This window comes from Mustela nivalis (genome assembly GCF_964662115.1).
Source record: "Mustela nivalis genome assembly, chromosome: 10".
Lineage (NCBI taxonomy): Eukaryota > Metazoa > Chordata > Mammalia > Carnivora > Mustelidae > Mustela > Mustela nivalis.
Window position 1 is genome coordinate 105,731,005 of NC_139029.1, and position 13,389 is coordinate 105,744,393.

At 40.4% G+C, this 13,389-nt stretch overlaps 1 protein-coding gene across 16 annotated transcripts in view; it reads left to right on the top strand.

Moving 5' to 3' along the window:
- Positions 1 to 13,389, top strand: part of SORT1 (sortilin 1) — a 66,189-nt gene that overhangs the window by 12,652 nt on the left and 40,148 nt on the right. For all 16 annotated transcript variants that reach the window (XR_014299765.1, XR_014299766.1, XR_014299767.1 and 13 more), the window contains exons 2-3: positions 8,229 to 8,288; positions 9,700 to 9,773. Coding sequence is in view for 7 of the 16 variants with exons in the window: in XM_082687506.1 (XP_082543632.1) it covers positions 8,229 to 8,288; positions 9,700 to 9,773 (134 nt within the window). In the remaining 9 variants the exon portion in view is untranslated. The remainder of the gene's footprint in view (positions 1 to 8,228; positions 8,289 to 9,699; positions 9,774 to 13,389) is intronic.

The window sequence follows — 13,389 nt, forward strand, 5'->3', positions numbered from 1 at the left end:
AAAACTATAAAGAAGGAAAAGTATCCCCATGAATTCTACCATTTAGAGGCAGTTGCTGTTGATTTTCTGAAGGACCTCCCTCCAGGTAACTTTTAACCATAAGGACCCACACAGGATTTTACACACTATTCTGTGACTTGCTTTTTAGGAAGCACGTTGGGAATGTCCTCCAGTGTCAGATGCTGGAACATCTCCAGCAGCACCCAGTCTGCTTTGTTGCCTGTTATAGCATATGTAACAAAGCTTTAATCCTTCACCTAGAATATACAGAGAGAGTGATATCTTATGGTGTTTTTACATGGATGAAATGAGGATGTGTTAAGGTGCTTTCACGCAGTAGCTGGCCTAAAGGATGTGCTCAGTAGCTGCTAGCCTCATCCAGGTACGAACATCCTTTGTCAAGATGTGTAATTATCCCACTGTGATAAATTCCTAAGGGTGGGATTGCTGGGTCATATGGTGTGGACATTTTCAGTTCTGATTCACATCACTGTTGAGACGCTCCCACCCACAGTGCACATAGGTGCCCGGGCTCTGTGTCCTTACTGGATACGTGCTGTCAGGCTTTTCTGGAAGTTGGAAATGTCATTACATTATTTGTCTGTGATTTCCTTGGGATTACTAGTGAAATTGAATAGCCTTTCCCATGTTATTAGTCATTTCCTTATCCTTTGTGAATTGCTTATTTGTGTCTTTTGCCTATTTGGAGGTCTTTGTCCTTTTCTTTTTGACTTGACAACTCTTTTTTATAGTGACCCTTTGTCTTGTTGCAAATAATTTTTTCATTTTTTTCAACTCGTGTTTTGCCATTAAATTTTTTGGTGTTTTGCCATTAAATTTTTTTTTATGCAGTCCAAGTAATTCCTGTAGTATGTTATGGGTCCAGTTTTTGCATCATTTTTTGAGATGGTCTTCTCATTTTAAGATTATAAAAATAGTCACTCATACTTCTAGGATTTTCAAGATTTGACTTTCTGTATTTAAATCTTTGCTCTGTATGGAATTTATTTGTGAGTGGGGATAAGAAAGGTCTTAGGGATCCAGCTTATTTTTTCCATATAGCTAGTTTTTCTAACACTTCAATCCCTAACTTGAAATGCTAACTTGGTCATACACTCTAAAAGAAGCCTTACCCAGGCTTGGGCTTTGTTTTGTTCCATTGATCTGTCTTGTCTATTCTTGTGCCAGTAACTGTGCTAGGAGATTAATAAATCTCTCTCTAGAAGTGACAAGTTTCATGCTCATCTGCTCCTGATTGAATCAAGCTGACATTTTTACATAGCTAGTCTTAAACTGCTTGGTTTCTGAACTTCCTACCATAGAGTATGATTAAGTAATCAGAATTACTGTATCTACTCCGTGGGCCTTCTGGGTACTGGCTTTTGGATTGATCTTCACATAAATAGCATATTTACATGGTTTCCCTTGATTTTGGCCTGCTTCTGCATTGTACATTTGGTTGACTGCTTAGCAATATGAAGTGGCCAGATCATTTTCTCTTTGTGCTAAATAATCTACCTCTTAGGCATAATACATTGGAGCAACACTGCTATTGTTTTCCAGAAATAAAATGTGCTTCAGCTCTCCCCACCTTCTCCATTTCCACTGTCATCTCTACAGCTAGCACAGAACATCACTTTTGTAACACTGCTTGCGGTAGGCATCCCCTATACCTTCTGTTGCCTGGACTCCTCAACTCCTACATAGCTATGTGTTTTTATATGTTCAGTATTTTAGTATTGTAGGCTATTCATTGGTAATATCGTGCTGAAGGTCTGGGGTTTTCTCCTTTTAAAAGGGATTATTCTGCCTTTCAGTTCTTTCTAGCCACATAGCCTTGTCCTCTGCTCATATTTCTTTTATTCATCTTAATTTACCTTGATTAGAACAATTGAACCATAACTTACTGGTTGATTATGTTCAGCTGTATGTACCATTGGAAACCATGCCTATTTGCATAAGTGATCCTGTGGCCTCATCTCTGTTTTCTGTGGGCATTCAAGCAGAAGTACTTTTCTTCTCGAACACATTTCCTTTACTGTATTTTTATTTTTCTTCTATTCCTACCATGGCTTGTCTATCCTAATCTTAAAATTTTTAGTCATTTGAACAAGTGCTTAATAGTGTCTACTGTATACTCAGCACTTGACTGGTGGGTGACATTAATATGTTATTTGTGTTCTCCTTTGACATTTTTCAGAAGGGTTGCATGTATCTTCATGTTTGTTTTACCTGCACAACAACCTCCTCCCATCAACCTTGCTGTTGCTTGTGGCTATTCCCACCTCTGGAAACCCTGCTTAAATCTCAGTATGCAGACCCCTGTTTCTTCGAACTCAGATGTGTGCATTTCTCTTCTGTATGGTCTGCCCCCCCACCAGTGTCTCCAGACAATATGATGCATGCAGGACACCTTACCAGTTTGGGCCTTATGGAGTTGACGGTAATTGTAGTGGGAAGGAGAGGAGTGAGGTCACTGGTATGTGTATGAGCACCCTGGAACACGTCTTAGTGTTAACAGTGTTCCAGCTGGCAGAAAGGGCCATTATTTACTGAAATGGTGGTAACCACGCTGGAAGGAGGATTACACACAGATTGATAACGCTGATAGCAGGGGGTTGCGAATAGACTTGTATGGAGATATTCGCGGCGCTCTGAATACATATAAGACCTTGTGCTAGGCCTGATGGGTGACACCACATCACAGTGTCTGCCGTCGAAGAACACCCAGTGTAATCTGAGAGGTAGCCAGGTGTGTAAATAGTTATAGTATCAGCAACATCCATACATGTTGTGAGAGTAATACCTAGGAGGAGATCACGTGAGCTGTGATCATGAGGAACTGGAATGGTTGGTTTTACACGGAAAGTCGGGATTTCAGTTGCCTTCCAGATCTTTTGCACTGGTGTAGTCCCTCCCTTGAGGCTGTCAGAAAGGAACATCCACCATATAATAGTGAGGGGCAACGAACAAGTTCAGAAGAACCAGAACCTTTCTTTTCTAAAGCATGCATTTAAAACTATTTTCACTGGGTATAGAATTTTATCTTTACAGTTTTCCCCCAGTTCTTTAAAAATCCTGATCCACTCACTAGTTCACACTATGAATAAGGAGAAGTCTCCAATAATTCTTTGTTCTTCTGTATGTAATGTCATTTTTTTCTTCTGGGTGCTTTTAAGATTTTTATCACTGGTTTTAAACATTTTGAATATGATGTGCTTTTGTGTAGTTTTCATTGTGCTCCTTAAGCTTGGGATTTGTGAGCTTCTTGGCTCTCTGGGTTTATACTTTTAATTAAATCTGGGAAACTTTGGGCTCGTATTTCTTTCCTTTTTTTTTTTTTTTTTGTTTTCTCTTTCTGTTCCCACCCTACCCCCCAATTTTCCAGGAACTCCTATTAAGTATATATTAGGTGACTTGAAGCTCTATAGCTCAGTGATGCCCTGTTCATTTTTCCTGTCTTTTTTCACTGTGTCTCACTTGGATAGTTTCTATGGGTATAGCTTCGAGTCTATTAAAATGTCCCTTTCTGGGGCACCTGGGTGGCTCAGTGGGTTAAACCTCTGCCTTCGGCTCAGGTCATGATCTCAGGGTCCTGGGATCGAGCCCTGCATGGGGCTCTCTGCTTGGCAGGGAGCCTGCTTCCCCCTTCTCTCTCTGCCTGACACTCTGTCTACTTGGGATCTCTCTCTCTCTCTCTCTCTCTCTCTATGTCAAATAAATAAATAAAATATATATTTTTTTAAATGTTCCTTTCTGCAGTGCCTCCTCTCCTGTTAATGCTGTCCCATGTAATTTTCATCCCAGGTTTTGTAATTCCCATCTCTAGAAGTCCAGTTTGAGTCTGTTTCATATCTTCTATGCCTTTATTTAGCATGCTCAGTCTACTCTCTAATTTCTTAAACCTGTGGAGTATAATTACAGCTGTCTTCATGTCCTTGTCTATTAGTTCTATTATCTGTGTTATTTCTGGGTCAGTTTGATTGATTTTTCTCCTCATTATGGTTCCCGTTTTCTTGCTTCTTTGCATGCCTATTTTTTTTGATTGAACGTTGGACATTGTGAATTTTATCTTCTCGATTGCTAGATATTTTTATATTCCTATAAATATCTTGAACTTTGGTCTGGGCATAGTTAGGTTCCTTGGCAGTGGATTGGTCCTTTCTGTTCTTGGTTGGGTTCTTTCTTTTTCTCTTCCTTTCTCTCTCTTTCTTTCTTTCTTTCTTAGCTTTTTAAGGCAAGTCCAGAGTAGCATTTAGATGAGGGTTAATTTTTCTTTCCATATGACCTTTTCTTTCCACCTGAGGTTTGGTCTGTTGTTAGATCTGATTTCATTTTTCTCTTTTACTTTCAGTAGTATAAGAATGTTAAAGACTGGGGCGCCTGGGTGGCTCAGTGGGTTAAGCCGCTGCCTTCAGCTCAGGTCATGATCTCAGGGTCCTGGGATCGAGTCCCGCATCGAGCACTCTGCTCAGCAGGGAGCCTGCTTCCTCCTCTCTCTCTCTCTGCCTGCCTCTATGCCTACTTGTGATCTCTCTCTGTCAAGTAAATAAATAAAATCTTTAAAAAAAAAAAAAAAGAATGTTAAAGACTGGAGTATAAAACGTTAGTTGCATTTGTCATAGACAGATGGGTTTTTTCAGCCATTATTTACTGAAATGGTGGTAACCATGCTAAAAGGAGGATTACACACAGATTGATAACGCTGGTAGCTGGGGGTTGCAAATAGACTTGTACAGAGATATTTGCAGAGCCCTGAATACATATGAGACCTTGTGCTAGGCCTAATGGGTGACACCACATCACAGTGCCTGCTGTCAAAGAACACCCAGTGTAATCTGAGTTATTGGGAAGGAAAGGGAGGAAGAGTTAAAGGTAGCAGAAGACCCCAATTATAGTTAATAAATCTGGCCTACATTTCCAGAGGCACTGTTTGGATGATAAATGAGGGCAGCTATCCTTTGAGTTGTTCAGGTGAAGCTGGGTGTCGCTAGTGATATCTAATGACCCTCCTCCTTCTGTGACTGGGTGACAGGAAAATGTGAGTAATGCCAGTGTGCGCTGACGGGGTGCAGTGTATAGAGCTTTGTAAAAGTTGCAGATCCTGATTGGCTCAAGACTAACTACATTGTGGCCTGATCAAGATTGCCAGGACTGCTGTGATGGAATTTGTCTTTTATCATAGTCAGTTGTGATGACCAGAGCCTTCCTTGGAAATATAGTCTGTGTTTAAACGACTGTGAACCCATGTGGTCTCTCTGGTGCCTGTGGTAGCTCTGGGTATTCCTACTCCTCAAGGAGCTCATTGATGTAATTTCAGACACTATATCCTCATGCAAGAGAACAGGCCATCTTGCTCTGTGTGGAGTATCTTACAAGACCCATTGCTGTGTCAGTTTTTAAGCTGCTGGTTCCAGATGTCTCTAGCAGCCCTACTTTTTCTCAGATGCTTAGCCAGCTTACATGTATGAATGGCCTTTCTGTCCTGCAGAGGCTGTGAGAAGCTCTGCCTGAATGTTTGAGAGTTAACCGGCATTTAACAAGTAAGCCTTCCATGAGGCACTGATTGTACCGTTTTCAGAGATCGTACAAGAGCTTCTGCTGAACTCAAAGGTACTCACTGTCCAGGGGGCAAATAGTGTAGGTGAATTCAGAAACCCGTTCAGGAGGACCATGAACGAAAATGAGAAGATGAGCAGAACAGTTAGTGTTTTTGAGTTGTATTTCTTCAGACTTCTCTGTTGGGGTAGTTGCTTGAGTGACCAAGTGGCTGGCATCCCACCATTTATAGACATGTTCTATTTTGAGACTGAGTTTGTGGTTTGGGAAGGATGTATAATCATTTTCAACAGACACTTATTTAGGGTGTTAAGTATCAAGTCAGGCCCAGAGAATACCAAGAAGTATAGTTACAGCCTCTGCTTCTAAGGAACCGCTCATCCTTGGAAAGTCAGGGCGCACTTAACGTTAAAGAACTTAGTAAGATGTAAGAAGTCTTTGTAAGTGAAAAGCATAATTGTCAACATTTAGCAGGAGTATATACTAAACTGTTAACTGCTCAGGGGAGTGGGGCTTGAGGTGGTGGGGCACAAGGTGGAGAAGAGGAAAGCTCTTCACTTTTTATTATGCATTTGACCTGTGGACAACATGAGTTTGAAGGGCACGGATCCACTTACATGTGGTTTGTTGGTGTTTGATAAATACAGTGCAGTTCTGTAAATTATTCTCTCTTCTTTATGATTTTCTTTATAACATTTTATTTTCTCTAACTTTTTTGCAAGAATACAGCATATAGTAGATATAATGTAAAAAAAAATGTGTTAATCTTCTATTGGAGATATTGGTAAGGTTTCCAGTCAGCAGTAGCCTATTAGTATTTAAGTGTTGAGGGACTCAAAAATTATATATGGCTCTTGACCATGCTGGGGGTCAGCACCCCCTTCTCCCACATTGCTCAAGGATCGACTATATACGTTTGTGCATGGTTGGAAATTTTTACCAAGTGCCAGTGTATTGCCTTTTTGGAATTCTTTATCAGTTAAAGAAATGATGGGAGGGTGGGGGGGTACCTGGGTGGTGGGCAGTAAGGAAGGCATGTGATGTGATGAGCACTGGGTGTTATATGCAACTAATGAATCATTGAGCACTACACCAAAATCTAATGATGTACTGTGTGTTAGATAATTGAATTTAAATTTAAAAAAATAATAAAATAATATAAAAATCTTAATTTAATTTAATTTTAAAAGTGATACACTAGAAGATTATACCCATAATATTAGCCTTGAATATCTGTGTGATAGGATTATAAATAATTTATATTTTCTTTATTATACCTCCCTATTATTGCCCACATTTTCTATAATGGATATGTATTATTTTATAAATAGAGAAAGTATTTGAAAACCAAAACCCTAAAGGATCCGTGATGATTATTATAACTACATTCCAACATGCTTCTGGTATCTTGGTTATAATATACCAGCTTTCCCTTTTCTTTTTCCTAACTCTTTTTTTTTTTTTTTAAAGATTTTATTTATTTATTTGACAGAGATCACAAGTAGGCAGAGAGGCAGGCAGAGAGAGAGGAGGAAGCAGGCTCCCCGCTGAGCAGAGAGCCCAAAGCAGGGCTCAGTCCCAGGACCCTGAGATCATGACCTGAGCGGAAGGCAGAGGCTTAACCCACTGAGCCACCCAGGCGCCCCTCTTTTTCCTAACTCTTACCACAACTGCCAAGACTTCTTCTATCTTAATTCATCATTATCACCACTATTTATTTACTTATTTTTAAAGATTTTTTAAAAGGTTTTATTTATTTATTCATTTATTTATTTGACAGACAGACATCACAAGTAGGCAGAGAGGCAGGCAGAGATAGAGGGAAGCAGACTCCCCACTGAGCAGAGAGCCCAATGCGGAGCTCGATGCCAGGACCCCGAGATCACGACCCGAGCTGAAGGCAGAGGCTCAACCCACTGAGCCACCCAGGCGCCCCTTAAAGATTTATTTTATTTATTTTAGAGAGAGAGCAGGAGGAGGGGCAGCGGGAGAGAGAGAATCTCAAGCGGACTCCACACTGAGCACAGAACCTGACACGGGAATCGATCTCACAATCCTGAGTTCATGACCTGAGCTGAAGTTAAGAGTCACACACTTAATGAACTGAGCCACTCACGTGTCCCCATCTTCACTATTTAAAGGTGAAACAGGGCATTGGCTCTTGCTTCTGTCCCTTGTCATTTTGAGTGAGTGAGTTAGCCTTGGAGCAAAAGGAATCCATCTATTAACTACTCAACTATACTGTGAAGGCTGCCTAGAAAAATTTAAATTATGCCGATTGGGTTACAATTATATCTGTCAATGTGGGCTGTGATCTCTTAGTTTAAAGCATCCTAAGAATACTTTCTATATCTTTATATTTAGTCCTGTTGGAGAAAGAAATTCGATTATTCCATCTCCCCATCTGGTGCAGTAAGAAAACTCATCTGCTTGGCTTACTTTATATGAGAGAGAATTAAAATGTCCAAGTTAAAAAAAAAATGTCCAAGTTATTTGTAATTTGGGTTAAGTAGTTCAATCCCAGCTTTCCTACATTTTTCTGGGAATTCATACTCCCTTATGATTATCAGCTTAATTACTTTGGAAGTAATAGTGTTCTGAATTATTTAAGGAAGCCAGAGATCGAAAGACAGATGTCATTTCTAAATAATTTTTTTTTTTCCTTATAGCATGTGTTTGATGATCTCAGTGTCTCAGTATCCTTGTCCTGGGTTGGCGATGGCACTGGGGTAAGTAGTATTTTCAGTCTGTTAATTCAGTGTAGCAAGAAGAAGACAGGGATTTTAGGAGTTTAAACACTGGATGTTGTTACTTTTTGAAATGGTCTCCAACCTCCATTGCAGGCATGTTTGCAGTACAGATTTTCAGGAAGCTGTGATTGGTTTGGTTTTGCTTTAGAACTGGGAACATCTAGTGACTGCCTTCCATAGTAGGAAGACAGACACCTTTTTTAGTTTTTGATAGCTGCTTGGCATCAAGATGAGCAAGAAGAAGAAAGAGGAAGGAGAGTGCCATGTGCTCAGCCAGGAGCCTCATAATACTTGGGAAAACCCCTGTGTAGCAGCAGAAAACTGCACATTGCACATCTTGGCATTTTTCCTCCAAACTGTATTGTTCCGTGTCCTTTCCCACAGTTAGTGTTGAAGGACTGTGGCGCCCATGGGCTCACGGTTGTTCAGCTCCTTCTGTTGACTCTTCCCCTACCACGGAGGAGCCCGTGCGAGGACTGGCATCATGGAAGTAGAGTCCTTCAGCTCCTCATCCCTCTGTATCCCCATATAGACAGTCCCCCAGCAGGAAGCTGTGCTGAGGGTGGCTGTAGGTCTTGAGTCAGGGTATGGCATTGCCCGGCTCTGTGTTCTTCTGTCTGAACAAGGGCAGGGGCCATAGCTCATACCCTCTGGTATTCTGGTAATGTATTTATCATAGCACTGAGGCCCGTGACAGTGGCATCAGGAATCAAAAGAAATAGAATTTTGATGTTGAAAAGCAAGTTATACATTTCTTATTTTAATTAATTTTTAACCATGTCTCAGTTTCTTCTAAAATTTGAGTAGTGCACCAATTTCTGTGATTTAACCATTTATCTAAGATGGCATGTATCTTTAAGGCTTCTTGTTATGTGGCTATTTGAGACTCCATAGCCTCTTGTATTAATCTACTATCAGAGTCTTTTCCTCATGAATATTTCTTTCTAGAAAAATACTTATTTGAAAAATAAATTTCACAGAGAACTAACGGCAAGGAGAGGAAGAAATGGACAAATATATATGATATAGTGACTTCTCTAAGAACACTCATACTATTCTAGCCTCTGTGAGCAGAAAGAGAGATGATCTTTGCCTGAGAATATCTTACAATAATAGAGATTCACCTTTCCTTTATCATAGTGTGAGGTTGATTATCTCTGCCTCACTACTTGAAGTGTATGTGATAGGACCATTTGAACAAAATGAGTTGAGATTTTGAGTCATTGTGAGCCCTATGAATGTGGTCCTTCTGGGTTTTCTGATACTACAGTATAGGCTACCATAGGGCAGGACTCTGGCAATCTATTACTTGTTGATTTAATCCCATCACATGCAAGCATGTAATTGGATGATCTTTCTTATTGACTGCATGCTTTTGTGTCTTCCCCAGATCATTCTGGTCTTGACTACCTTCCATGTACCACTGGTAATTATGACTTTTGGACAGTCCAAGCTATATCGAAGGTGAGATGCATAACGTGTGGCTGGGGCATTGGCTGAGTAACACATTGTGAATGTAAGTTCCCTACGATATAGACATGATGGAGTTTAAAAGTTGATTTAAAGGATTTTCTAGCTATCTTAAGTTTTCATCATACTGTCACACTCAGCATACTGCGTATCTGCTTAGCAACCTGACGAAGTATGAAAAGGGATCTAGTTCCAAGGAGTTTAGGCAGGCTGACCTCACTGAGTGGCAAAACAATAAAGGAAGACAAAGGAAGAGTTCATAGCAGCCTGTATCTCTTCATTTAAATGGGTATTTATTTGTGCGAAGGTATCATAGAATTTAACCATCTTTCCATTTATTATGAGTTTTTTTTATATCTCTGAAATAACACAAAGTGGTTTTTATATCCTTGAAAGAGTCCTTCCTATACCTTTCAGGTGAATGTAATTTTTCTTACAATAAAATGGATATGTATTTTGAGCCCTAAACAGATTTCCAGATCAGAGGGAGTTTCCAGATCAGAGGGAGTTCTGACCTAACCCATGTGTGTCACAGTATTCACATTGGTAATGATGGGGGCAGTATGTGTTCAGGAACTATAATCTATATTGTGACGTTCACAAAGTTTTAGAGTTGTCTTCTCAAAGGTACAGCTTGGTTAAATAGTGGGTTCTTTCCCTTAATTATAAGATTCAAGACCAACTTACTCTCAGAAATTGCTGATTGTCTTCTCTGTCATTTGTGTCTATCCCATTTTCCCCCCAAGGGACTTTAAAGAAAGATGACATCCCAGCAGATGACATAGAAACGCCTCCCAGGGCCAAGGGATCTCCCAAGGGCCATTGTACTCTCTCAGGGTTCCTTCTTTGACTATTGGTTTTGGTCCGGGAGGAGGTGAACCCATGTTGAAGCTCTGAGATGATGGATCAGCCCAACTTTCCTTCCCTGGTAGGCGTGATCACTGGCTGCTGCTGCTGAGCCTGGAGCCAGTGCTCTCTGCCCTTCAGCATAGTGATGTTGGCTTAAAAATTGACCAAGAAGGAATTGCCATCTTGAAATCCATTAAAGCAGGGTTCTTGACTAACTTGGGGTTCTCCACCAACTAGCCAAACAACTGACTCATAGCAGGCAAGCAGTACATACTAATTGAGTGAATGAATACCTTTGCCTCTGTATAATTTTCAGGCTTATAGTATTTTTTATTTGTTTGATAAAGATTGACAATGCATTGTAGAATCCCAGTACTGGAAAGGGCTATGATTTATAGGTGATTTTGTTTATTCAGATAGAACAGTAGTTGAAGCATTTCGGACAGATGAAAGGTATCCTGTTTGGGGAGGGAAAAAAATTTTTTTAGGTTGTAACTTCAGTAACTCTTACCAGTATTTAAAAAACCTGGCTCTCATAAAATATTTTCTTATAGAAAACAACCATGTTATAAAACATTTGGAAATTTTAAAAAAAAAGAAAAAATTCAACCTAAAAAGTAAAGTGTGATCTTAATATTTTTACACTTTATTATCTTGATTTTTCCCTTTCATATTATTCATATGACTACATACATAGTCTTAGGAAACAGCGTGGTCCAGGGTAAAATTGCCAGACTGTGTTGGCAAACAGGCCTGGGGACTGAATCTCAGCACTGTCATTTGTAAGCAGAATGAACTCAAACAAGTCCAAAGTTTTTTGTCATCTGTAAAAGAAAGGTGGTAATAATGGCCACTGCAGAGCCTCTGCACATTGTGCTTTGCATTGGCTGGTGTGGAATAAGAACGAAGTGGGGTTAGCCGCTGTCGTGCCAACAGCCGGGGATGGCTTGTAGCCAGCCTGTGCTGGCACTGCCCTACCAGTTATTACAATGAATCTGAGAGCCTTTGGTGCCAGCTGGTAAAGAGTGATTGCCTGCCCCCAGATGCTTCTGTGGCTTATACAACGCTCACACCCTTGCCCCTGCCAGTATGCAAGTATTACTAACCCCTGATGTTAACCTATGTCCATTCCGCTTGGTGAGTGCTGCTCATACTGTGGCATTTTTCATATCCCCTCTGCTAATAATTTACCATTTTTGTTAGATCAACAGAACTTATTTAATCACTATCATTGTGGACACAGATTGTAGCTGATGTTTTCAGTATTACTAATGCTGCTGTGGTAAATACCACACATTTACATCAAAGAAGTTGCTGATTTCCAATTCATTTTTAGTAGCAAATAAAAACGTCCTCTCCAGTGGATTCCCTACCTGTTGTGAAGGCTGTTTACTAAACTCTTCCCTCACCAGATTGAACTGTCTTCTATACCTCTTGCGTTAGCCACTTTCTTGCTTGCCTTCTGAATTCCCTTTTTTTTTCTTTACACTGCTCTTGAAGTGTGTGTCTAGAACTGGACCTGACAGGTTCCTGAGTCATACCTAGGGGGCGTGAAATGTGTTTTCATGACTCTTTTACCCATCCTTTTATTTTTCAATTCTGTGCTTACTTTAAAGACAGCCAGAAGAAAAAAAAAAAAGAAAACAAAAGAAAAAGAAAAAGTAAAAAACAAAAGCAGTATCAGTAAGTGTTACTGTTAAAATACCAACCAGCATCTGACTCAGCCCTTCCCATCCTATATTTGCCTAGTCTTGTGAAAAACCCCTAACACACACTTGACTAGAGAGCGACCCTGTTTGTTTCTCCAGTAGTGTCCTGTGACTGAGCTTCTGCTGCTTCCTGTCCCACAGCAGGGTTCTTGTTTGGGTGTTTTTTTGTTTTTGCCAAGGTCATTTTGAATATTAATTCTTTCCTCCCTGCTGTGAAGTGAGACCTTTTCCAGAGTTTAGGTGGAAACTGTAAATAGGCTTCGTTGCTTCTCCCCTGGCCTGGCCTCTAGGAAGGGACACCTGTTGTCCTGTTGTCCCGTTTTTGGGCAGGCAGGCCAGCCGAGGGGCACGTGTTGCTCAGAGGGGAGGGGGCAGGTTGATTAAGAGGAGTCCTAAACAGGCCACGGTTGCCCAAGAGAAAAAACAAAAGCCTGTTGAATTCTTTCCGAAGTCTCTTCTGGTTTTCACATCTCTCATGATCATATTATTTACCTGATTATCTTTCTGTACTAAATCTTATGTGGTCAAATGTTCATTTGAGAATCAAATAGACAGCACTTGGTCATGTGCCACTTGCTCTGAGTCTTATGGCCCAGAGGCTCACAGGATAGAAGGAAGTTGTGCCTGTCACCTATGCTGTGTTAGAGGGAAATATATACTTTGTGTTTTTGGGGTTTTTTTAAGATTTTATTTATTTATTTGACAGACAGAGATCACAAGTAGGCAGAGAGGCAGACAGAGAGAGAGAGAGGAGGAAGCAGGCTCCCTGCCAAGCAGAGAGCCCGATGCGGGGCTCGATCCCAGGACCCTGGGATCATGACCTGAGCTGAAGGCAGAGGCTTTAACCCACTGAGCCACCCAGGCACCCCGGGAAATATATACTTTGATCTTTAGGTTATAAAAAAGAATTGTGGGAAGATGGGGGAAATAATAAATAACCTCCTTAGGCATTGCTGATTAGGTAAAATTAATATATTAATATCTTCAATTTAAAGGAGTTATATTTGAATAGCTTAAATTTTGATCCTCTGTTACGGAATAATTTACACAAT